Genomic DNA, 23,928 nt, shown 5'->3' with positions numbered 1-23,928 from the left:
CTCAACATTTAATACGTTTTTTGATTGAAACCTTTGATATTATTGATTTATTTATAAAGCTGGGAGTGTACTGGTGAGAAACCCCCTCTCACTGCTAATTTAGAGGAAGTTTATTGGTTCATTGTAAGCCCCTAACCTCCAGTTGTCATGAGGGCTGGGTTTATTAGCACAGGTTCTGTGATTACCCACCATACTGTGTCTGCACTGAGATTTCTCCAGTTTTAATTCAAACGGGTTTCTGCTAAGGCCCAGAAAGACCACTTTCTTAAAAAAGCAGAACTACCAAAGGTAGACAAGACTTAATTTTTTATTCATGAAATTCTGTTACTATTTTCCAGGTCAATATTTACAAACGTTGCTCTGGAAATGAGGAAAGGCAGTATTTCCATTTGAATCTCAATTGTCACAGATTATTGGATGGAGTCTGAATACCAGTCAACCCTGAAAGTTAATAGATAACCAAACACTTTTCAAGTCTTACATAGATCATGAAACAAATTCCAAGATGGAAACAGAAACAGCCAGGGAACAAATTGTAAAATCCAATTTTAACAAACCGTGAATATAGAATTTTGGGATGCATGTGGATTGTTACTGACTTGTTGCTTAGCAACTAGTTAGAATCACATGACCTAGACATATTATGGGCTATGCATGGCCTTTCATGAGTGATGAGTTAAGTATTTTGTTTTAAGGGAGAGAGCAGCCCAGACAAGCTTCTCCAGGCAGTACTTGGCTTTAATTAAAGACATTTCAAATAGTCTCTGGACCTCCTGTTCCAAATCACTGGAGGACCAATTTCTCTGCTTAAAGAGTTGGACAAGCAAAGCAGAGAAATGGAGTATTTGAAGGGAGCACTGTATGAAGCCAGGGGAATGTGTTCCCAAACACAGATATTGTAAAAATCAATGAAGTTCACTGGTAAGTTTGACATTTATCATATGCAGATTCATAAATTCTGGAAGTGCTTTTGACTCCATTTTACATCGTGGACATTTCAGAATCCAATGAAAATGTATAAATATAGCACCATAACACTGTGTCTTGCACCCTTCTGCAGAGTCAGTCTCCACAAATCGGGCAAGTCATTGTAAAAGGAGGCATCAGCAGCATCCTGAGCAAAGCTGACTGTTACAGGAGCAAACCGTTCACGACCACTGTAGGTGGCCCTTGGAAAGGAATTATCCAATTGGCTCAGAGTTCCAATGATATCCGTTTGGCCTCAGCCTAGCTCCCAGTTACATCTTAAAGAGCAGCATCTGTTCACACAAGGACAGTGCAGGAAAGAATACAGCTCATTCACAAGAGGCTAACATTTTATTTGGTTTCTTTTTAATTATTACAGTTTGCTTCTGATTTTTCCAAAAGAAAGTTAAATATGGCTCTTTAAAAAATGGCAGCCAGAGAGACACATGCAAGTTCTGAGAGTGGAAACAGATATAAATGGTATTTTACAATAAAATAATTACAGTTCATTAAAATACACCTTCGGAGCACCTTGGCAATGTGTGTGAGCACCTTGAGTTATACCGTTCTGCCAGTCGCTGTTGGGTGATGTCCTACCTCGAGGTTGGGGTAAAGCTCTTCCTTTGGCAGCTCCACACCATCGTAAGTTCCTCTGGGATCCCCATAATAGGTTTAAGTCATGTGATTCTGACCCCACAAGGGCATTTGATAATTTCTAGGTAATAGTACATACATACACAGCGAGAGAGTGTTTACTCCATCCAGGATCAAAACTTGCACGTGTCTTGTAGTGGGTGAGTGCGATGAAGGTATTGGTTTGTCTCAGTCTCTTAGCCCAGGAAACAAACAGGACCCACCTCGAATCCAAACTTCTGGTTCATGTTGCCAAAGTCACTCACCAACAAGTCAATGATAGGAACTTGATCCACTTTTGGAGTATTAATCTCGAGTACTGTCTTTTCTAAACCTTTGCGGAACTGAGAAAAGAACAACACAGATTTTTACAGCACAGGGGAAAAGCTGAGAAATGACTAAAACCTGACAAGGTCTTTCTAGACTAGTCAGATAACACTCACCATGCAACCATCTGTGATCGCTTTGATGTATGGATTATTATCGTGCGACATCTCCTCATCGTTGGAGCCCAGGAATCGAAGTGCTTTGTCATAGCTGTCCGAGGATCCATCGTACCAGGCCACTGAGTTCTGACAGTTATAGGTGAGGTTCTGCCTTGCAGAGGCACTCAACAGCTTCAGGAATGTCATCTGCACCAAGTTGATCGGCTCACCCTGGGAATCCACATATGCGAGCTGTGAAAGGACCACAGAGACAAGAGTTCAAATTACACTTGGGAAGGAGCGGAATAAGGAAATCAACATTAAAACAAAATGCACAACTCTCATTCACTCGGCTTTGTTACAGTGAACTGTCTCATTTCAAGCTACAGCTTCAATCGGCTAATAAACAATGAGAACAACACAAGCGATTTCTGACAAGTAAAACTGACCAGTTTGCCTCTCTTGAACTCACTGAACCAGGAGCCAGGGGTTTCCTTGGGCCAAGGGGAGATCCGAACCTGCAATGTAAAGAACAGAGATCAGAGAGTACATGAACAAGCCTCATTGATTCAGGTCAGGAAATTAAACAGTGATGTTAGGAGAAAGATTCCTTTCTGTGATACTTACAGAGGAATATAGAAAATAGGAACAGGAGTGGGCCATTCAGCCCTTTGAGCCTGCTTCACCATTCAACATAATCATGGCTGATCATCCAACTCAGTTCCCTGTACCAGCTTTCTCCCCATATAATCAGATCCCTTTGGGCCCAAGTGCTACATCCAGCTCCTTCCTGAAATCATACAATTTTTTGACCTCATCTGTTCTCCACGGGAGTGAATTCTACAGGCTCCCTGCTCCCTGGGGAAGAAATTTTTCTTTGTCTCAGTCCTAAGTGGATTACCTTGTATCCTTTGGTTGCGACTTCTGGCTCTGGGCTCCCCAGTCATTGGCAACATCTCTCCTTTGTTAATCCTGTCTAGTCCTATGAGAATTATGTACGAATTTCTATGAGATCTCCAATCATCCTTCTAGATTGGAGTGAATATCATCTGACCTGATTCAACCTCACCTCATACGTCAGTCCTACCATCCCAGGAATCAACGTGGTAAACCTTCACTGTACTCCCTCAATAGCAAAAGCATCTTTGTTCGGATAAGGAGACCAAAATTGCACACAGAATTCCAGAAACGGCCTTCCCAAGACCCTGAATAATTGCAGCAAGACATCTTTACTCCTGTACTTGAACTGTCTCACTATGAAGGTCAACTACCATTTAAGACCAGAAGGAATAGGAGCAGCATGAGGCCATTTGGCCTCTCAAGCCTGTTTAGAAATTTAATAGGATCATGGCTGATCTGAGATTCCCCATTCCTTCTCTGTTCCCTGTAGCATTTGATTCCTGAGAGATCAAGAATCTGTACCTCAGCCTTAAGTATACACAAAGACTCTGCCCCCACAGCTCTCTGTGGCAATGAGCTCCAAAGACACTCAACCGTCGAGGAGAAGAGATTCTTCCCCATCTTATCTAAATTGAAGCCTGTTTATTCTGAGACTACGTCCCCTGGTCTTAGACTCTCCCACGAGGAGAAGCAGCCACTCAACATTTAAGATAATGAAATGTGAGGCTGGATGAACACAGCAGGCCAAGCAGCATCTCAGGAGCATAAAAGCTGACGTTTCGGGCCTAGACCCTTCATCAGAGAGGGGATGGGGAGAGGGTTCTAGAATAAATAGGGAGAGAGGGGGAGGCGGACCGAAGATGGAGAGAAAAGAAGATAGGTGGAGAGAGTATAGGTGGGGAGGTAGGGAGGGGATAGGTCAGTCCAGGGAAGACAGACAGGTCAAGGAGGTGGGATGAGGTTAGTAGGTAGGAGATGGGGGTGCGGCTTGGGGTGGGAGGAAGGGATGGGTGAGAGGAAGAACAGGTTAGGGAGGCAGAGACAGGTTGGACTGGTTTTGGGATGCAGTGGGTGGAGGGGAAGAGCTAGGCTGGTTGTGTGGTGCAGTGGGGGGAGGGGACAAACTGGGCTGCTTTAGGGATGCGGTGGGGGAAGGGGAGATTTTGAAGCTGGTGAAGTCCACATTGATACCATTAGGCTGCAGGGTTCCCAAGCGGAATATGAGTTGCTGTTCCTGCAACCTTCGGGTGGCATCATTGTGGCACTGCAGGAGGCCCATGATGGACATGTCATCTAAAGAATGGGAGGGGGAGTGGAAATGGTTTGCGACTGATCGGCGCAGGCTTGGAGGTCCGAAGGGCCTGTTCTCGTGCTGTAATTTTCTTTGTTTTTTGTTCTATGGGTTTCACCTCTTATTAAACTCCAGTGAGTCGAGTCCCAACCTGTTTGACCTTTGTTCATAAGACGATCCCTCCATATCAAGGATCATCTCAGTGAACCTTCTCCGAACTGCCTCCAATAAAATAATATCGGGGCCAAAACTGTTCACAGCGTTCCAGATGTGGTCTCACCAGCACCTTGTACAGTTGCAGTAAGACTTCCTTACTGTTACACTCCAACCCCTTGAAAGAAGGGCCAACAGCCCATGAGCATTCTGATTCCTTGCTGCACCTTGCTTCTAGCTTTCTGTGTTTGTGCATACATTACCCCAAATCTCTTTCATTGCAATTCTCTACAGTTTTTCTCCATTTAAATAATACTCAGTTTATTTGTTCTCCCGTCCAAGGCTGAACAATTTCACATGTTCCCACTTTGTACCTTTTGCCTTCTTTATAGCTTGCTGCCAGCTGCACACTCTCTTTCAGCGACTGGTCAGTGAGGACATCCAGGTGTCGGCAAACATTTGTTTTTCTCAATTCACTGCCATTCAAATAATAACCCACTCTCCTGTTTGTACTCCGAAATGGATACCCTCACATTGATCTACATTATACTGCATCTACCATGCATTTGCTCGCTCACTCAGCCTGTCTGAATCGCACCGTAATTTCTCTGCATCCTCCGACCCAGAATTATGTCATCTGCAGTTTGGAGACATTACATTTAATTCCCTCACCCAAGCTGAGGTCCCTGCAGTCGCTGTCAGTCAGATAAAGACCCATCTATTCCTTCCGTTTGTTTCCTGTCCACCGGTCAGTTCTCTATCGCAGTACACGAACCCAATCCCATGCATTTTAATTTTACACACTAATTTCTTGTCTGGAACTTTGTCAAAAGCCTTCTGAAAGTCCAAATAAACCACATCCACTGGCTCCTCCGGTCAAATTTATGAGTTACATCCTTGAAGAATTCCAGTTGATTTTTCATTCCTGATTTCCTTCCGCTCAAGTCATGCTGACTCTGACCAATCCTGTCATTTTCCAAATGTTAATTCTCTTTTTTTAAATAGACTTCAATGTTTTCCCAATACTGATATCAGAGTGAATGGTCTATAACTCCCGATTTTCTCTCTGCCTCCCTTTTTAGATCTGAAGGCTACATTTCCCACCTGCCACTTTACAGGAAATGTTTGAGAATCTTGGAAAATGACCATCAATGCATTCATTAATTTTCAGACCACTTCCTTAAGTATCTGGGATTAGATTATCAGATTTATTCTTTACTCTAATGTCCTGATTCAGCAATTTCACTGAATCACAGAATGTTTAAGGTGCAGGAGGCAGCCATTTGGCATACTGTGGCCTTATCTGGTCTGGCCCGATCATCTTGAGCTAGTCTCCTGCCTTTTCCCAACATTCTTGCTCACCATTTCTATCCACAAAAACCATCCAATGCCCCCTGAATGCCCCTGTTGAACATATCTCCACCACATTTCCAGGCAGGCCCTACTCACTGAGTCAAGAAGTCTTTTCCGATAATCACCCTTGTTTCATTCCCTCTGGATCATTTTTTTAAACAAGTGGGAACAGCTTCTCCTTGTCTACTTTATCCAGCTTCGTAATGATTATAGAACATAGAACATTACAGCACAGTACAGGCCCTTCGGCCCTCGATGTTGTGCCGACCTGTCATACCGATCTCAAGCCCATCTAACCTACACTATTCCATGTACGTCCATATGCTTGTCCAATGACGACTCAAATGTACCTAAAGTTGGTGAATCTACTACCATTGCAGGCAAAGCGTTCCATTTCCTTACTACTCTCTGAGTAAAGAAACTACCTCTGACATCTGTCCTATATCTTTCACCCCTCAATTTAAAGCTATGCCCCCTCGTGCTCGCCGTCACCGTCCTAGGAAAAAGGCTCTCCCTATCCACCCTATCTAACACTGATTATTTTATATGTTTCTATTAAGTCACCTCTCAACTTTCTTCTCTCTAATGGAAATAGCCTCAAGTCCCTCAGCCTTTCCTCGTAAGACCTTCCCTCCATAGAACATAGAACATAGAACAGTACAGCACAGAACAGGCCCTTCAGCCCACAATGTTGTGCCGACCATTGATCCTCATGTATGCACCCTCAAATTTCTGTGACCATATGCATGTCCAGCAGTCTCTTAAATGACCCCAATGACCTTGCATCCACAACTGCTGCTGGCAACACATTCCATGCTCTCACAACTCTCTGTGTAAAGAACCGGCCTCTGACATCCCCTCTATACTTTCCACCAACCAGCTTAAAACTATGACCCCCCGTGCTAGCCATTTCTGCCCTGGGAAATAATCTCTGGCTATCAACTCTATCTATGCCTCTCATTATCTTGTATACCTCAATGAGGTCCCCTCTCCTGCTCCTTTTCTCCAATGAAAAGAGACCGAGCTCAGTCAACCTCTCTTCATAAGATAAGCCCTCCAGTCCAGGCAGCATCCTGGTAAACCTCCTCTGAACCCTCTCCAAAGCATCCACATCTTTCCTATAATAGGGCGCCCAGAACTGGACGCAGTATTCCAAGTGCGGTCTAACCAAAATTTTATAGAGCTGCAACAAGATCTCACGACTCTTAAACTCAGTCCCCCTGTTAATGAAAGCCAAAACACCATATGCTTTCTTAAGAACCCTGTCCAATTGGGTGGGCATTTTACCAGGCAACATCCTAGAAAATCTCCTCTGCACCCTTTCCAAAGCTTCCACGTCCTTCTTATAATGCGGTGACCAGACCTGTATGCAATACTCCAAGTGCGGCCGCACCAGAGTTTTGTACAGCTGCAGCATAACCTCTTGGTTCCGGAACTCGATCCCTCTATGAATAAAAGCTAAAACACTGTATGCCTTCTTAACAGGCCTGTCTACCTGGGTGGCAACTTTCAAGGATCTGTGTACATGGACACCGAGATCTCTCTGTTCATCTACACTATAAGACCATAAGACATAGGAGTGGAAGTAAGGCCATTCGGCCCATTAAGTCCACTCCGCCATTTAAATCATGGATGATGGGCATTTCAACAGAACTTCCACCACTACCAAGAATCTTACCATTAGCCCTGTATTTTGCCTTCTGGTTACTCCTACCAAAGTGCATCACCTCACACTTGTGTGCATTAAACTCCATTTGCCACCTCTCAGCCCAGCTCTGCAGCTTATCTATGTCTCTCTGCAACCTACAGCATCCTTCGTCACTATCCACAACTCCACCGACCTTAGTGCCGTCTGCAAATTTACTAACTATCTAATCTCCTGTCAGCCTTTTTCTCTCTGAGAAAAAGAATCTCAACTTCTTCATTTTATCTTCATAACTGAAGATTCCCACTCCTGGGACTATTGTTGTTGTCTGCATCTCTCTCGAATGCTTTTTCCTATAATGTAGTGCCTGGAGCTGTACACAATACTCCAGCTGAGTAACATGTACCTTAGACATATTCAACATCACCTGCCTGCTCTTGTACTCTATGCCTCTACTATTAAAGGTGAGAACACTGTTTGCAATTCTAATTTTCTGGGACCTCCCTGTGCTCAGAGAAGACAAAGATTTTGACTAGTGCCTCTGCAAATTCTCCCCTCACTTCCCTCAAAATCTTTTGATGCATCTCAGACAGTTAGGGGCTAAATGGTGGCTCAGTGGTTATACTGCTGCCTCACAGCACCAGGGACCCGGGTTCAATTCCACCCTCTGGTGACTGTCTGTGTGGAGTTTGCACATTCTCCCCGTGTCTGCGCGAGTTTTCTCTGGGTGGGTTTCCTCCCACAGTCCAAAGATGTGCAGGGTCGGGTGGACTGGCCACGCTAAATTGCCCGTAGTGCCCAGGGATGTGTAGATTAGGTGGATTAGTGATGGGAAATGCAGGTTTATGGGGATATAGTAGGGACAGTGAGATGCTCTTTAAAAGGACCAGAATGGATTCGTTGGGCCGCATGGTCTGTTTCTACACTGTAGGGATTCTATCAGTTCTTATCAAGGTTGAGTGCCAACAATGTATCCAAGATGTTTTTCTCATTAATTTTAATCTCTTCTTGCGATAGAGTTTCTTACAGACAGATGTGGAGTATTCCTTTAATGACCTGTGCCCCTGCTTGGTGTCTGCTCAGCCCAACGCCTCCTTTAACCACCCTCTTAGTGCTTGGATGCACATTGAAAATTTTGGAATTTCTCTTCATGTTAGAACATAGAACAGTACAGCACAGTCCAGGCCCTTCAGCCCATGACGTTGAGCCGAAATTTTACCCTAAACCTAAGGTCTATCTAACCTGCACCCCTACCTTATACTATCATCCATATGCCTATCTAATAGCCGCTTAAATGCCCCTAATGTGGCCGACTCCACTACCCTCCCTGGCAATGCATTCCACGCCCCTACTACTCTCTGAGTAAAGAGCCTACCTCTGACATCTCCCCTATATCTACCTCCTTTCACTTTAAAACTATGTCCCCTCGTAATTGGTACCTCCACCCCAGGAAAAAGTCTCTGGCTGTCTACGCCATCTATACGTCTGATCATTTTGTACACATCTATCAAGTCACCTCTCATCCTTTGTTGTTCTAAAGAGAAAAGCCCTAGATCTCTCAACCGTTCCTCGTAAGAGCTTCCCTCTATTCCAGGCAACGTCCTGGTAAATCTCCTCTGCACCTTTTCCAATGCTTCCACATCTTTCCTGTAATGAGATGACCAGAACTGGACACAATACTCCAGATGTGGCCAAACTAGGCTTTTGTACAGCTGGAGCATAACTTCACAGCTCTTGAATTCAATCCCTCCATTAGCTGCCAGTCTTTTCTCATAATTCTGTTTTGTTTCTCCCATCAGTTTTTTCACATCCCTCTCAGATATTCCCATTGATTCAAATTTGTATTTAATGCTGTAATCTCATCATAGAGGGGTTTTTTGGGCTGGTCATTGTCAGCTGTGATTTTTCTTAAAAAATTCATTCACGGGATGAGGGCGTTGCTGGTCAGGCAGCGTTTACCGTCCACCCCTAATTGCCCAGAGGCCAGCTGAGAGTCAACCACATTGCTGTGGGTCTAGAGTCGCATGGAGACCAGACCAGGTAAAGTTGGCAGATTTCCTTCCCTGAAGGACATTAGTGAATCAGATGGGTTTTTACAACAATCAGCAATGAATTCATGGTCATCATCAGAATCTTAAAATCCAAATTCTTTATTGAATTCAAATTCTACCATTTACCACGGCAGGATTTGAACCTGGGTGTCCAGAAGATGAGCTGAGTTTCTGGATTTCTAGTCTGACTATAATACCTTTTGGCCATTGGCTCCCCTGGAGTTCAGCAGATATATGGGGCCCTGTGGCTTGATGTAGGTTGAATTTTAAAAGATGGCTGCACATATTGAAATTGCAGGGAGCACAGTAATGGGATGTTCGAGCTTCATAAGAGGAGGCTTTGAGCAGGGATCTGATTGCTAGGGCACAGTGAAAGGATTAGGTCCTGCTCGTTGTCACTATCCCAATGTGCTGGAGCCAATCTCTGGTTCCATGAAGCTCTTTAAAAGAGCTAGTATAGATGGAATAGGCCGAACAGCCTGCTCCTTGACTGGTGGTTTGTGCGAAATAATAAAATACTCACTCCGTCAGATTTTCTGTCAGGATAGATACAGGTCTCGCCTCCACTGGTGAAGTTACAGTACACCTTGAACGAATCTCCATGGCAACCTTGATTTGGATCAATCCAATATTCACCTATTGGGGTGCAGTGACAAGAAGACACATCTTTATATTGCAGGACTGATTCTACTCACTCCAGACAGTCTCTTCCGTGACAAATCCAGAAACATACAGCAAGTCTAATACACACAACATCCAATTTCAAGCAGTGAAATAGGCCATTCAGCCCATCTGCCCCAAGCTTGGGCTTCTGTTGCCCCTCCCCCCAAGACTCCTCCCAGCCCCTTGTCATTTCACACTGTCAGCAGATCCTTCGATTCCTCACCCCTCCTATCCATAATATTCCCTTCCTGACTCCTGGTGGGGATGAGTCCCACATTTCCGGGCCTCCCCACCTCCTCCCCATGGGAGTGAGTCCCACATTTTCCTCCATCTCGGCAGCGAGATCCACAATTTCTCTCCACTCTCTGGGTGAAGAAGGTTTTCCTGAATTCCTGATTGTAATGTGGTCCCTAACAAAACCAATCATAGCTACTCAATTTAAACTCCCCCACATCCACGCCATCCACCCTTTCAATCCCCTTTTTCATTTAAAAGGCCACTCAGCCCTCTTTTCACAATTCTAAAGAAAACTAACCTATCCTTTCCATCTTCCTGGTTGTAACCTTTTAGCTCGGTGACATAGAAACATTGGAGATAGGAGCAGGAGGTGGTCACTTGGTGCTTCCAGCCTGCTCTGCCATTCCTTCCACTGCTACCCACTGACTCCCGTGACTAATCCAGTTCTGTATCCATGTTACCAGCTCACGCCTGATACCACGTGACTTCACTTTTTGGAGCTTACAGGGCTGGTGTTCCCATGCATCTGCTGCCCTTGTCCTTCGAGATGGAAGTGGTCGTGGGCTTGCGAACTGCTGCCTGAGGATCTTTGGTGAGTTTCTGCAGTGCATCTTGTAGACAGTACACACTGCTGCTACTGAGTGTCAGTGGTGGAGGGAGTAGATGTTTGTGGATGTGGTGCCAATCAAGTGGCTGCTTTGTCCTGGAGGGTGTGAAGCTTCTTGAGTGTTGTTGGGGCTGCCCCCATCCAGGCAAGTGGGGAGTATTCCATCACGCTCCTGACTTGTGCCTTGTGGATGGTGGACAGGCTTCACTCATCAACTTGTCATATTGGAGCTGTTTAGAATTCAGTGCAAAAAGTTGCAGAAATAGTAGACTGTGGGTGTGTCAATGAGGAAGATATCAGAGGAAGGCTGTCAAAGACATGAGTTTAGAGAACCTATACTCAGTAATGGTTAGCAATTCATTTTAAATGTTGTGGGGAGATGTTAACTGGAAACAAATCCGTCGTAGTAAAATGAACAATTTGCTGAAAGGAAAGCAATTATAGCCATGCTGGCTGAGCAAACACTTCAGTATAAACATAGAGGTCCATGTACACTGAGTTACGAGTATCTGTAAGGGTTATTGCTGGGGTGAAGAGGAGGAGTTTCTTTCTGATGTTTATAATGAGTTTATTCCAAATATTATTGTATGCTGTGAAATAGATCATGTCTTGTTCCTCTTTTTTATCTGGCCAGTGGGTATTGCTCTTCATCCTCATTGCCCTAGAACAGGGCGACTTGCTGGGCCATTTCAGAGAGGGGTTAAGAGGGGTTAACGGTGCTGGGGGTTTGGAGTCACATATCAGTTAGACCAGGGAAAAATTTCCTTCCCTAAAGGGCTTTAGAAAACTGAACAAGTTTTTAATGACAGTTGTTACATGTTCAACATTAGATTATAGCTTCTAATATCCTGTTTCTCTTGTATTCAAAATGTTGGTAGCTGTCTTGATTATACCACAAGATTATTAGACTGGGGTTCTGGATAACCAGTCACATTATCACCATGCCACTGCTTCCCTCGAACCTGTTTTTGTAGTCACATTTTATATTATTTTGTAAAATTACACTGGCAGCCTCTTGGGAATGTATTCAGAGACCGACCTCCATAGGAACCAGATTGTCCAAGTAAAGGGAATGGCCCATCAAGGAGGGTTTCCCACTTGTTCAGTGTGCCCACAGGCTCAGAATAACCCTCACACTTGTTGGTGGAGGTGAGGCTGGAGGGGAGAAGGCTCATGGTGAAGAAAAGTAAAGTAGAGCTTGTGGGGTAGAGGCAATGGCTCCCTAATTCAAAAGGTCCAGATAATGTTCTGGCAACTCAGGTTCAAATTGCACCATGGCAGAATTTGAATTCAATAACAGGTCTGCTATTAAGAGTCTAATGATGACTGTGTACCCGATGTTGCGGAAAAATCCATCTGGGTCACTAATGGTTGACATGTGACCCCAAACCTATGGTTTACTCTGAACCCCGCTCTGAAACGCTCCTGTTCTAGGGCAATGAGGATGAACAGCAATACCCATACATGTCCTCTGAACAATTAGGGATGGGTACCGTGCTAAATTGCCCACACAGTGTTCAGGGATGTGTATATTTGGTGGGTTATATGGGGATGGATCTGGATGGGAAGCTCTGAGGGTTGGTGTGGACTTGTTGGGCGGAAGGGCCTGTTTCCACACTGTAGGGATTCAATCATCTGCATTTTTTGCTATCTTCTAGGGATGGGCAGTGCTAGTCTGTACAGTAACATGCACATCCCTAAATTTAATAAAATATCAATAGTGGGGGTTATTTTTAAATTCCAGGATATTCCTGGACTAACAAACAGTTTGACACAACAGCAGGATCCAGCAGTGTCTGGGATCAGCAATATTTTTCCACAAAAAGAAACAAAAAAAATGGAGTATGTGTAAACATGGGGTCAATCAAAGCTTTAAGACTGAGGGGACAGAGCTGAGTTAGGAAAATGGAACCAAATAGATTGAAAAAGAGTTAAGCAGAGTCATACAGCATAGACATGCCCTTCAACCCAACAAGTCTGTGCTGACCCTTCTCCTTAGGCCTTTATATTAAGAGGTAGATGAGTCACCATCTGATGGACCGAAGGGTGCGAGTTACTGAATGGCCTCCTCCTGTCCCTGTGACTGTTGGACTAAACTCAGGATGGGGTGGTGGGCTATTGGAGGGTCTTCTCATCTCCATGAATGGCTGCACAGGCTCAAAGGGCTGAATGGCCTGGACCTACCATCTGGGAAGTCTGGATGAGACAGCTGCAGGTCCTTGCAGGTGCGGCCGGGATTGTTGTACGTTCCCATCGGGTTCTTCATTCGATCGACTTCCATTTTCAAGTTGTCGAGGGAGCCAAAGATGTCCTCCATCCCATTGGTGTAATCCAGGATGTTGTCCGCTTCATCAGCTTGGATCCCATCAGAAGATCTCCGTGTTTTCTTCGGAGTCCGGATTGGTAATGGCTGAATGACCTCACCAGGGGGGCCCTTGAATTAACAAGCACAATAATGAGACAATCTCACAAACTCTCCTCCAAATGAAACAATCCCAATGCCAGGAGCGATGTGCAGCCAGAAAAGGCACTGGGTTCAGTAAGAACTTCAAAAGTGAATTGGGGAAAACGCAGGAGGGGCAGGTTATAGGGAAACAGTAAAGGGGAGTGAGATTAATTGAACAGGTCTTTCAAGGAGCTGGCACAGAGCATGGCCTCTTTCTGAGCAGCATGTTGGAGTGAGAGAGAGTGAGAGTGAGAATCACACAGGGCAACTGCCTTGCCTGGCCAGAGATAATGGGAACTGCAGATGCTGGAGAATCCAAGATAACAAAGTGTGGAGCTGGATGAACACAGCAGGCCAAGCAGCATCTCAGGAGCACAAAAGCTGACGTTTTGGGCCGAGACCCTTCTCTGATAAAACGTCATCTTTTGTGCTCCTGAGATGCTGCTTGGCCTGCTGTGTTCATCCAGCTCCACACTTTGTTGCCTTGCCTGGTGTTCCTTTTGCCAGTTCATTCAATGAAGAGGGTGAACCAGCTCTTGACTATGACTTTGCATTGGATCTTCTCATTCAATGTTTTGGACAAACAGGTTAACATGACCTTGTATAGATTATCTCTCCCAATTACTGTCACCATGGTCATGTCAAAACTGAGAGCTTGCAGCATCTCTTGAACCAAAGGGAAGGCATTAGCCCAGTGGTATTATCACTTAATTATTCATCCAGAAACTCTGCTAATGTTCTGGGATCTTGGGTTTGAATCATGCCATGACAGATGGTGGAATTTGAATTCTTTTAAATAAAATCTGAAATTAACAGTCTACTGGTAACTGTAAAACCATTGTCAATTGTCAAAAAAGCCCATCTGGTTCACTAGTTTCCTTCAGGGAAGACCTACATGTGACTCCAGACCCACAGCAATGTGGTTGACTCCCAACTGCCCTCTGAAATGGCCCTGCAAGCCGCTCAGATGTACCCATCATGACAAAGTCTCAAAGAAATGAAACAGGATGGATCGCCCGGCATTGACCAGGGACCGGAAAAGTCAACGGCAGGAACAGCCCTGTCGACCCTGCACTCTCCTCCTCACTAACACCTGGGGGTTAGTGCCACCATGGGGGAGCTGTCTCACAGGCTAGCCTGGCACAGTCATACTCACAGGATCATACCCTACAGACACCACCAGCACCATCCCTGGGTGTCCTGTCCCACCGTCCGGGCAGTCCCAGCAGAGGGGGCGATACAGTGGGGAGAGTATTGGTGTGGGAGTCCTCAACATTGCCTCTGGATCCCCATGGAGTCTCATGACTTCAGGTTAAACATTGGCAAGGAAACCTCCTGCTGATCACCACTCACCGTCCTCCCTCAGGTGATGAGCCAGTACTCCTCCATGTTGGACAACACTTAGAGGAATCACTGAGGATGACAAGGACAGAAAATGTACTCTGGGAGGGGGGGTTTCAATGCCCACCACCAAGAGTGGCTTGGCAGCATTACTACTGATCGAGCTGGTCGGGTCCTAAAGGACAGTGCTGCGAGACTGGGTCTGCAGCAGGTGGTGAGGGAACCAACAAGAGGGGAAAAACATACTTGACCTCATCCTTACCAATCTGCCAGCTGCTGATGTATCTGTCCATGACAGTATCAGTAAGAGTGACCATTGCATTGTCCTTGTGGAGACAAAGTCCCGCCTTCACATTGAGAACAACCTCCATCATGTTGTGTGGCACTATCAAAGTGCTCAATGGGCCAGATTTCACACAGATCTAGCAACTCAAGACTGAGCATCCACGAGGCGCTGTGGGCCATCAACAGCAGCAGAATGTGCTCAGGTATCATTGTGTAACCTCATGGCCCAGCATAGCCCCCACTCAACCATTACCATCAAGCCAGGGGATCAACCCTGGTTCAATGGAGAGTGCAGGAGGGCATGCTAGGAGCAGCACCAGGCATTCCTGAAGATGAAGCACCAACCTGGTGAAGCCACCAAACAGGACTACTTGCTCACCAAACAGCGAAAGCAGCAAGTGACAGACAGAGATAAATGATCCCACAACCAACGGATCAGATCTTATCTCTGCAGTCCTGCCACATCCAGTTGTGAATGGTGGTGGACAATTAAACATCTCACTGGAGGAGGAGGCTCCACAAATATCCCTGTCCTCAATGACAGAACAGCCCAGCACATCAGTGCAAAAGATAAGGCTGAAGCATTCGCAGCAATCTTCAGCCAGAAGTGCTGAGTGGATGATCCATCTCGGCCTCCTCCTGTGGTCCCCAGCATCACAGATACCAGTCTTCAGCCAATTCAATTCACTCCATGTGATACCAAGAAACAGTGGAGGCACTAGATACTGTAAAGGCTACCGGCCCTGACAACATTCTGGCAACTAGGGAGGTGATGGCCAAGTGCTATTATCGCTGGACTGTTAATCCAGAGACCCAAACAACGTTCTGGGGACCTGGGCTTGAATCCTGCTGTGGCAGTTGGTGGAACTGGAATTCAATAAAAATCTGGAATTGAGAGTCTAATGATGACCGTGAAAAACCCATCTGGTTCACTAATGTCCTTGAGGGAAGGAAACTGCCATCCTTACCTGGTCTGGCCTGCATGTGATTCCAGACCCACAGCCATGTGGTTGACTCTGAACTGCCCCCTGGGCAATTAGGGATGGGCAATAAATGCTGCTGAGCCAGTGAACCGTCATTCCATGATTGAATAAAGAAAATAGAATAATACTGAAGAGTTGTGATCCAGAACTTGCTGCACCCCCTAACCAAGCTGTTCCAGTTCAATTACAACACTGGTATCCACCAAAAATGTGGAAAATTGCCCAGGTACATCTTGTCCATAAAAAGCAGGACAAATCCAACCCGACCAATTACCTCCCCATCAGTCTCCTCTCGATCTTCAGTAAAGTGATGGAAGGTGCCAACAATGGTGCTACCAAGCAGCACCTGCTCAGCAATAACCTGCTCAGTGATGCCCAGTTTGGGTTCCGCCAGGGCCACTCAGCTCCTGATCTCATTACAGCCTTGGCTCAAACATGGTCAAAAGAGCTGAATTCCAGAGGGTGAGGAGAGACTGACAGCCCTTGATATCAAGGCTGCATTTGATTGAGTGTGGCATCAAGGAGCCAGAGCAAATCTGGAATCAATGGGTATTGGGGGCAAACTCTCCAGTGGTTGGAGTCATACCTGACGCATAGGAAATTGGTTGTGGCTGTTTGGGGTCAATCATCTCAGCTCCAGGACATCTCTGCAGGAGTTCCTCAGGGTAGTGTCCTCGGCCCAACCATCTTCAGCTGCTTCATCAATGACCTTCTCTCCATCATAAGGTCAGAACTGGGGATGTTCACTGATGACTGCACAATGTGCAGCACCATTTGCGATTTCTCAGATACTGAAGAGGTCCGTGTTCACATGGAACAAGATCTGGACAATATCCAGGCTCGAGCTGACAAGTGGCAAGTGACATTCACGCCACACAAATGCCAGGCTGTGACCATCACCAATAAGAGACAATCTAACCACTGCCCCTTGACAATCAATGGTGTTACCATCACTGAATCCCCCACTATCAACATCCTGGATGTTATCGTTGACCTGAAACTCAACTGGACTCACCACATTAACACAGAGACTACAAGAGCAGGCCAGAGACTGGGAATACTGTGGCAAGTAACTCACCTCCTGACCGCCGCCCCCCCCCCCCCCCCCCAAAAGCCTGACCACCATCTACAAGGCACAAGGCAGGAGTGTGATGGAATACTCCCCACTTGCCTGGATGGGTGCAGCCCCAACAACACTCAAGAAGCTTGACACCATCCAGGACAAAGCAGCCACTTGATTGGCACCACATCCACAAACATCCCACTCCCTCCACCACTGACACTCAGTAGCAGCAGTGTGTACTATCTACACGATGCACTGCAGAAATTCACCAAAGATCCTCAGACAGCACCTTCCAAACCCATGACCACTTCCATCCAGAAGGACAAGGGCATCAGGCACATGGGAACAACGCCCACTCCATATACCCTTCCAAGTCACTCACCATCCTGAATTGGAAATATATCACTGTTCCTTCAGTGTTGATGGATCAAATTCCTGGAATTCCATCCCTAAGGACATTGTGGGTCAACCTACAGCACATGGCCTGCAGCAGTTCAAGAAGGCAGCTGCCCCCCCCCCCCCCCCCCCCAACCTTCTCAAGGGCAACGAGCGATGGGCAATAAATGCTGGGCCTAGCCAGTGACAACCTCATCCCACAGAACACAGTACCTTGTTCACTTCTGAGGGCAGTGAAGAATCACCCAAATTACCATGCATGCTTGAAGTCACATGTAGGCCCGACCAGGTCAGGTCTGCAGCTGGTTTCCCTCTGAAGGGCAATACTGAATCAGAAGGGTTTTTTAAAACAACAATGCCACTGCTTCACTGGACAGCAGGGATTGGGCTTTAGGGGTTAATGCAATTCCCAGTGAGGGGTTCTACACCCAAAACGTCAGCTTTTGTGGTCCTGAGATGCTGCTGGGCCTACTGTGTTCATCCAGCTCCACACTTTGTTATCTTGGGTTCTCCAGCAGCTGCAGTTCCCATTATCCCCAGTCACACAACATCAGGTTTTAGTCCAACACACATCATAATTCCCAGCATATAGTCTCAGCTCTTAACCTGAGGACTGTCCAATTTTCACCTCATGAGGCTTTAAATTTCCAAAGGACAAAATGGATATCACATTTTGGAATTTCTAGGTAAAGTTTCAGGGCAGGCTAAGCTGAGAAATTGTGCTAATTTGATATTGATTAAAACATTACAAATCAGTGCTTAACAAAATGATTGGATTTTCTGGCATTAGTTTGCAAATAGTTAGCAGCAGGGACTGAGTTCCAGGCAATTTAAAATTGATCAAATTCCTTCATTAGAGCAGGGATCACACATTACACAATATCATTGTCTTTGACAAATTTTGGGATGGTTTGAGATTGTGACGGGCACCATGGAAATGCAGGTCCATTCTTTCACTTTTTGCTGAGTAAACTTCTGCATCAACCTTTCAGCAAATCATTTCCCAGAGTTTGCCCTTTACTTACGGGAGGCCCAGGAGGCCCAATCAAACCAGTGTCTCCTTTCTGCCCAGCAGGACCCTGTAAAACAAGGACAAACACTTAGTAACACAAAGCACTGTGTAGAAAATACACACAGTTAAACACTGACAGCCTCACAGTCTTAGAAGGACCCTGTGCACCACTAAAAATGTCAGACGGACGCAGGAATGGAAGTGCCAGCCCCCATTACGCACCAGTCAGGGGAAATCAGCGAGCTCAGATGGGGACAGAATGCTAGCTCAGCATAGCTGAATGAATGGCACAGTCAGTTTAAACAGATTCTATTTAGAATGTTGCCTGAGATTTAACCTTCATCATGGAATTCCCCAATTACTGGAGATAAATACTCTTGTAATGTGAATAAAGTCTGTTTATGCATCATTATCTAAAGCCTTTCCAAATGCCCTGCTCTTGAAAACCTCAAACGGAGACAGGCTGAATTAATCAAACAGCTTCTGTTGGGCTGCTTTAATTGACAGGCCACCTGGTATTGGTTAGGACAGGACAATGCCATCTGTAGCTTCAATCAAATTCCTTGTTGACATTGCCCTGAGGGATATTGGGTCATTATGAAAGTTTGATTATGTTTCAAAGGCTGCAATTATCTGAACAGAAAATTCAGAGTTCGCATCTTGATTGACAATTTAAAGAAGCTATTAAAAGATTAGCTGTCATTGCTGTGGGGCCTAAATGGACTGTTGTTTGTTATAACAGATTAACCAGCAGAGAAGAGAAGGTAAGATTTAGGAACTGTTGAGTGTATACCAGTGAGAACTGTTCAGAGTATGGTTTGTTCAACTATTCACATCTCTACACTGTACCTGAGGGAGAGGAGATCAACATTTATGGAAGTGTTCATAGGTGAACATGAAAACATCTTGGAGAATTGGTGGGGATGAAGGAGAGATAGCTTTAACTAGGACTAAGATCCAGAGATCCCCAGCGAGGTTATGAGCAGCTGGCTGGACACTCTCCTGCTCCAGGGACACACAACAATTACTTACAGGCTCTCACCCCTATCCTGTCTCTGCCTTTCTAAGGTGAACACTCCTCCATTGGAATAGTAACACTTGAGGCAGATTTTCAGAGTTGAACTAACTGCATCAGTTGGAAGCATGACTTTGAAGAGAAAAGTGAGGAACAATCTGGGTCATTACTTACTGTTGAACCTTTTGATCCTTTTGGACCAAGTGGACCCTGTGATCAAACAAAGAGAATTCAAAAACTTCACCACTGATGGTTCACAAACTCAGAGCAACAATTTAATTCCTGTTCAAGAACAAGTTACACATAACATTCAGCAATTTGTCCCAATCTGCAGAGAATGTTCCAGAAGCAATGAAAGGAAACACCCTGATTCCCAATGTTAGAATTACTTTGAGTTCTCCATCAGGAAAAACGGCTATTTGGCCCACCTGACGCATGCTGGGCTTTCTATCCCCCTCGCAGCCCCATGTCATTTCACACTGTCAGCACATTCTTCAATTCCTACCCGCACCCCACCCCACCCCGACTATGTGTTTATGCAGCTTTCCCCCTCAGCGTTCCCTTCCCTCCTCTACCTGTGGGAATGAGTCCCACATTACACACCTTCCCCATTCTGCACTGTGGGAGCGACTCCCACATTCCTTCCCAGTCCCTGAGGGAAGAGATTTCTTCCTGAATCCCCACTGGGATTTATTACAGACTGTCTGATATTGGTGGCCCTGAGTTCTGGCCTCCCCAACACAGTGGGGGCTGGGGGCTGGGGGCAGGGGATCAATGGCTCCAGGCTATTAGAACGTCTCCTTCAAACCAAACTCTTTGCTGTTTTCTCCTGTCGGTTTGGAATATCTAACATCACACTTCTCAGTTGGAGACCATCAGTCCCATCCAGCCTCAGGGACAGCTCTTCAATCCTCAACGCTGTCACTCAGTAGCTGTGTCTCTGCACGACAGTTTCAATTTACTCTGTTTCTTACTTACAGGTAAACCAGGAGGTCCGGGAGGGCCGAGGGGTCCAGGCGATCCAGTAATGCCCTGTGGAGAGATCAGGCCAAACACTTAGTAACAGAACTGAGCATCACTTCAAAACCAAAACTGAAAGGTTTCATTCAAAACTTCTCCGCGGTAATTCTTCTTTCTAAACCCCCTGTCCCTCACCCTCCCAATGCCGCGCTGTCGGAGGTGTCGGCGCTGAGGGAATCGTGTTCTTGATGTCTGAGCTTCTGATTGAATCTTAGTTAAGTTACTCCAACTGAAATTTCTTTTGAATGACCTCGCAGTGCTCATTGGACGAGCACATTCACACTACTAATTGTGGGATCTTGCTCTGCAGATGTTACCTGCAGTGAGTATATTATTGCACGGATCACAATTCAGCAGTGTTTGCTTGTCTGTGGAGCATTTAGACACAATGCTGGAATACTGACTGGTGTTTAAGAAGGCAGGAGTTTCTTTCTGAAAGCACCATCAGGATTGTGTTTGTGTGGGAGTGATTGCAACCCCTCTATGAAAGTACAGCTGCTTGGGATTCACTTACAATGTCGCCTTTCACTCCAGGAGCTCCCTGCAGTCCCGGAAGTCCTCTGTCTCCCTTTTCGCCCTGTTCTCCTGGGGGTCCAATCAATCCAATCAGTCCTGGGTGACCCTGCAAACCAGGAGAAATCATTTCAACATCAGCAACTGTTTAAACAGGAGCCGCGCTGGTGACACAGCAGCGGTTTTCAGCTAACGCTGATCCTGTTTTAGTATCAACTCAAACTCCAGATTTCCGAGTCACGGGTGACAGCTACAGATTAGCAGCTTCAAACTCACTCACCTTCTCACCTTTACTACCTGGAACCCCCTTCAACCCAGGCAGACCAGGTGGACCCTACAGCCAGAAAGAGAAACATCAGATTACAATCACATCATAAACCACTCCGAGTAAAGGGAGCTTTACTCGGTATCTAACCCCATGCTGTCCCTACCCTGGGAGTGTTTGATGGGGGAGGACAGTGTAGAGGGAGGTTTTCTCTGTATCTAACTCCGTGCTGTCCCTGTCCCTGGGAGTGTTTGATGGGGGGGACAGTGTAGAGGAAGCTTTAGTCTGTATCTAACTCCATGCTGTCCCTGTCCCTGGGAGTGTTTGATGGGGGGGGACAGTGTAGAGGGAGCTTTACTCTGTATCTAACTCCGTGCTGTCCCTGTCCCTGGGAGTGTTTGATGGGGGGGGACAGTGTAGAGGAAGCTTTACTCTGTATCTAACTCCGTGCTGTCCCTGTCCCTGGGAGTATTTGATGGGGGACAGTGTAAAGGGAGCTTTACTCTGTATCTAATGCCATGCTGTCCCTGTCCTGGGAGTGTTTGATGGGGGGACAGTGTAGAGGGAGCTTTAGAACATAGAACACTACAGCACAGTACAGGCCCTTCGGCCCTCGATGTTGTGCCGACCTGTCTTACCGATCTTAAGCCCATCTAACCTACACTATTCTATGTATGTCCATATGCTTATCTAATGACGACTTAAATGTACCTAAAGTTGGCGAATCTACTACCGTTGCAGGCAAAGCGTTCCATTCCCTTACTACTCTGAGTAAAGAAACTACCTCTGACATCTGTCCTATATCTATCATCCCTCAATTTAAAGCTATGGCCCCTCGTGCTCGCCATCACCATCCTAGGAAAAAGTCTCTCCCAATCCACCCTAACTAACCCTCTGATTATTTTATATGTTTCAATTAAGTCACCTCTCAACCTTCTCTCTAATGAAAACAGCCTCAAGTCCCTCAGCCTTTCCTCGTAAGACCTTCCCTCCATACCAGGCAACATCCTAGTAAATCTCCTCTGCACCCTTTCCAAAGCTTCCACATCCTTCTTATAATGCGGTGACCAGAACTGTATGCAATACTCCAAGTGCGGCCGCACCAGAGTTTTGTACGTCTGCAGCATAACCTCTTGGTTCCAGAACTCGATCCCTCGATTAATAAAAGCTAGAACACTGTATGCCTTCCTAACAGCCCTGTCAACCTGGGTGGCAACTTTCAAGGATCTGTGTACATGGATACTCTATATCTAATGCCATGCACCCCTGTCCCTGGGAGTGTTTGATGGGGGACAGTGTAGAGGGAGCTTTACTCTGTATCTAATGCCATGCACCCCTGTCCCTGGGAGTGTTTGATGGGGGACAGTGTAGAGGGAGCTTTACTCTGTATCTAACCCCGTGCTGTCCCTGTCCTGGGAGTGTCTTGCCATGATTGGGTAAATCTGAAATTTTCCATTATACAAATATTCAGAGAATGAGCACCCAACTCCTGCGAATTTGAAGTTAAAAGTGAAGCAGAATGAGCTGGAGTTTCCATGAACCCAGGCTTGTGGAGGTAGCGTCCCTCTCAGTCTGGCCCCTTGAACCAGATTCCCATTGCTCCAGGAACAGAGGCTCTACCTTCAGCTGCCTACCCCAATACCTGGAAATGCCTCCCTACCCCGTCCCTTCCCCTATAGGATGTTCCTTAAAGTCCCATCTTTGACCAGGCCTCTGGTCACATGTCCTGATATCTCATTCCAAGTTCTGTGGTCAGTATCAGCCTGGCTTTGTGAGGCACTTGGGACATTACTTAACAAATTGTTACTGTTGTTTTATATGGAATTTGCTGATTGAGTGAGTTGTGTCATTCTGTAATGTCTCTCTAAATGCTTTACACAACATACACCGACAACATATGCCATTCACTTACAATTGGTCCTGGGGGTCCGTCTTGACCAGGTGGTCCAGGGAGACCTTGTTCACCCTGCAAAGCAGATAAATGGCCAGTTTTTGTCAAATTATTCCCTGCCATTTATATAGATTATCAGAAGCCAATTAAACAGTGAGGTGACTGTGATTTCCAGGTGTACTTACAACAGGCCCGGGAATTCCTCGCAACCCCTCGGGGCCTGATTTTCCTGGAGGTCCCTGAGGGCCGACTGGGCCGGTTTTTCCGGGAGGCCCCTCTGCTCCTGATTCACCCTGTGGCCCAACAAAAACAGTCAATATTCAGCAATGCAGCCCACTTTATCATCAATGCTTCACACTGTCCAGAAGTTTCTAAAGTCTAATAGATTTCAGGGCAATGTATTTTTATTTCCCTCACGCCTTGCCTTGTACCTTGTAGATGGTGGACAGGTTTTGGGGAACCAGGAGGCGAGTTATTTGCTGCAGGATTCCTACCCCTGACCTACTCCTGTAGCCACTGTGTTAATGCGGCGAGTCCAGTTGAGTTTCTGGTCATTGGCATCTTACTATCACTCCTAAGTTGACATCTCTTAGGTCACTGAACACTTGGGTTTCCAGTTATGGCAACTTTGGTCAACAGGCCTAGGAGAGCGATGTTCTGAATATTTTTCAATGGTTAGACTGTCCCTTTGGAGAGCCAGGGCAATGCTCATGAACAATGTCTTGTTGCTTAGATCAATTCTGTCATCTCCATCGTGTTGGCTCCTTTGTAACA

The 23,928-nt window shown here is 46.0% G+C and overlaps 1 protein-coding gene across 5 annotated transcripts in view; it reads right to left on the bottom strand.

The window, feature by feature from the left end:
* Window positions 1-291: 291 nt before the first annotated feature.
* col11a1a (collagen, type XI, alpha 1a) overlaps window positions 292-23,928 on the bottom strand; it is a 432,184-nt gene continuing 408,547 nt past the window's right edge. For all 5 annotated transcript variants that reach the window (XM_059648209.1, XM_059648208.1, XM_059648211.1 and 2 more), the window contains 12 exons: window positions 23,340-23,447; window positions 23,176-23,229; window positions 21,279-21,332; window positions 21,000-21,107; window positions 20,444-20,497; window positions 19,640-19,675; window positions 18,464-18,517; window positions 13,109-13,358; window positions 9,941-10,053; window positions 2,474-2,542; window positions 2,043-2,276; window positions 292-1,943 (listed from right to left, as the gene is read on the bottom strand). In XM_059648209.1, coding sequence (XP_059504192.1) covers window positions 1,797-1,943; window positions 2,043-2,276; window positions 2,474-2,542; window positions 9,941-10,053; window positions 13,109-13,358; window positions 18,464-18,517; window positions 19,640-19,675; window positions 20,444-20,497; window positions 21,000-21,107; window positions 21,279-21,332; window positions 23,176-23,229; window positions 23,340-23,447 — 1,281 coding nt within the window. In that variant the 3' untranslated portion in view covers window positions 292-1,796. The remainder of the gene's footprint in view (window positions 1,944-2,042; window positions 2,277-2,473; window positions 2,543-9,940; window positions 10,054-13,108; window positions 13,359-18,463; window positions 18,518-19,639; window positions 19,676-20,443; window positions 20,498-20,999; window positions 21,108-21,278; window positions 21,333-23,175; window positions 23,230-23,339; window positions 23,448-23,928) is intronic.

Source organism: Stegostoma tigrinum, chromosome 8 (genome assembly GCF_030684315.1).
Source record: "Stegostoma tigrinum isolate sSteTig4 chromosome 8, sSteTig4.hap1, whole genome shotgun sequence".
In the NCBI taxonomy this organism is placed as follows: domain Eukaryota; kingdom Metazoa; phylum Chordata; class Chondrichthyes; order Orectolobiformes; family Stegostomatidae; genus Stegostoma; species Stegostoma tigrinum.
Note: the sequence above shows the minus strand (reverse complement) of the source record. Positions and strands in the feature narration are given on the sequence as shown.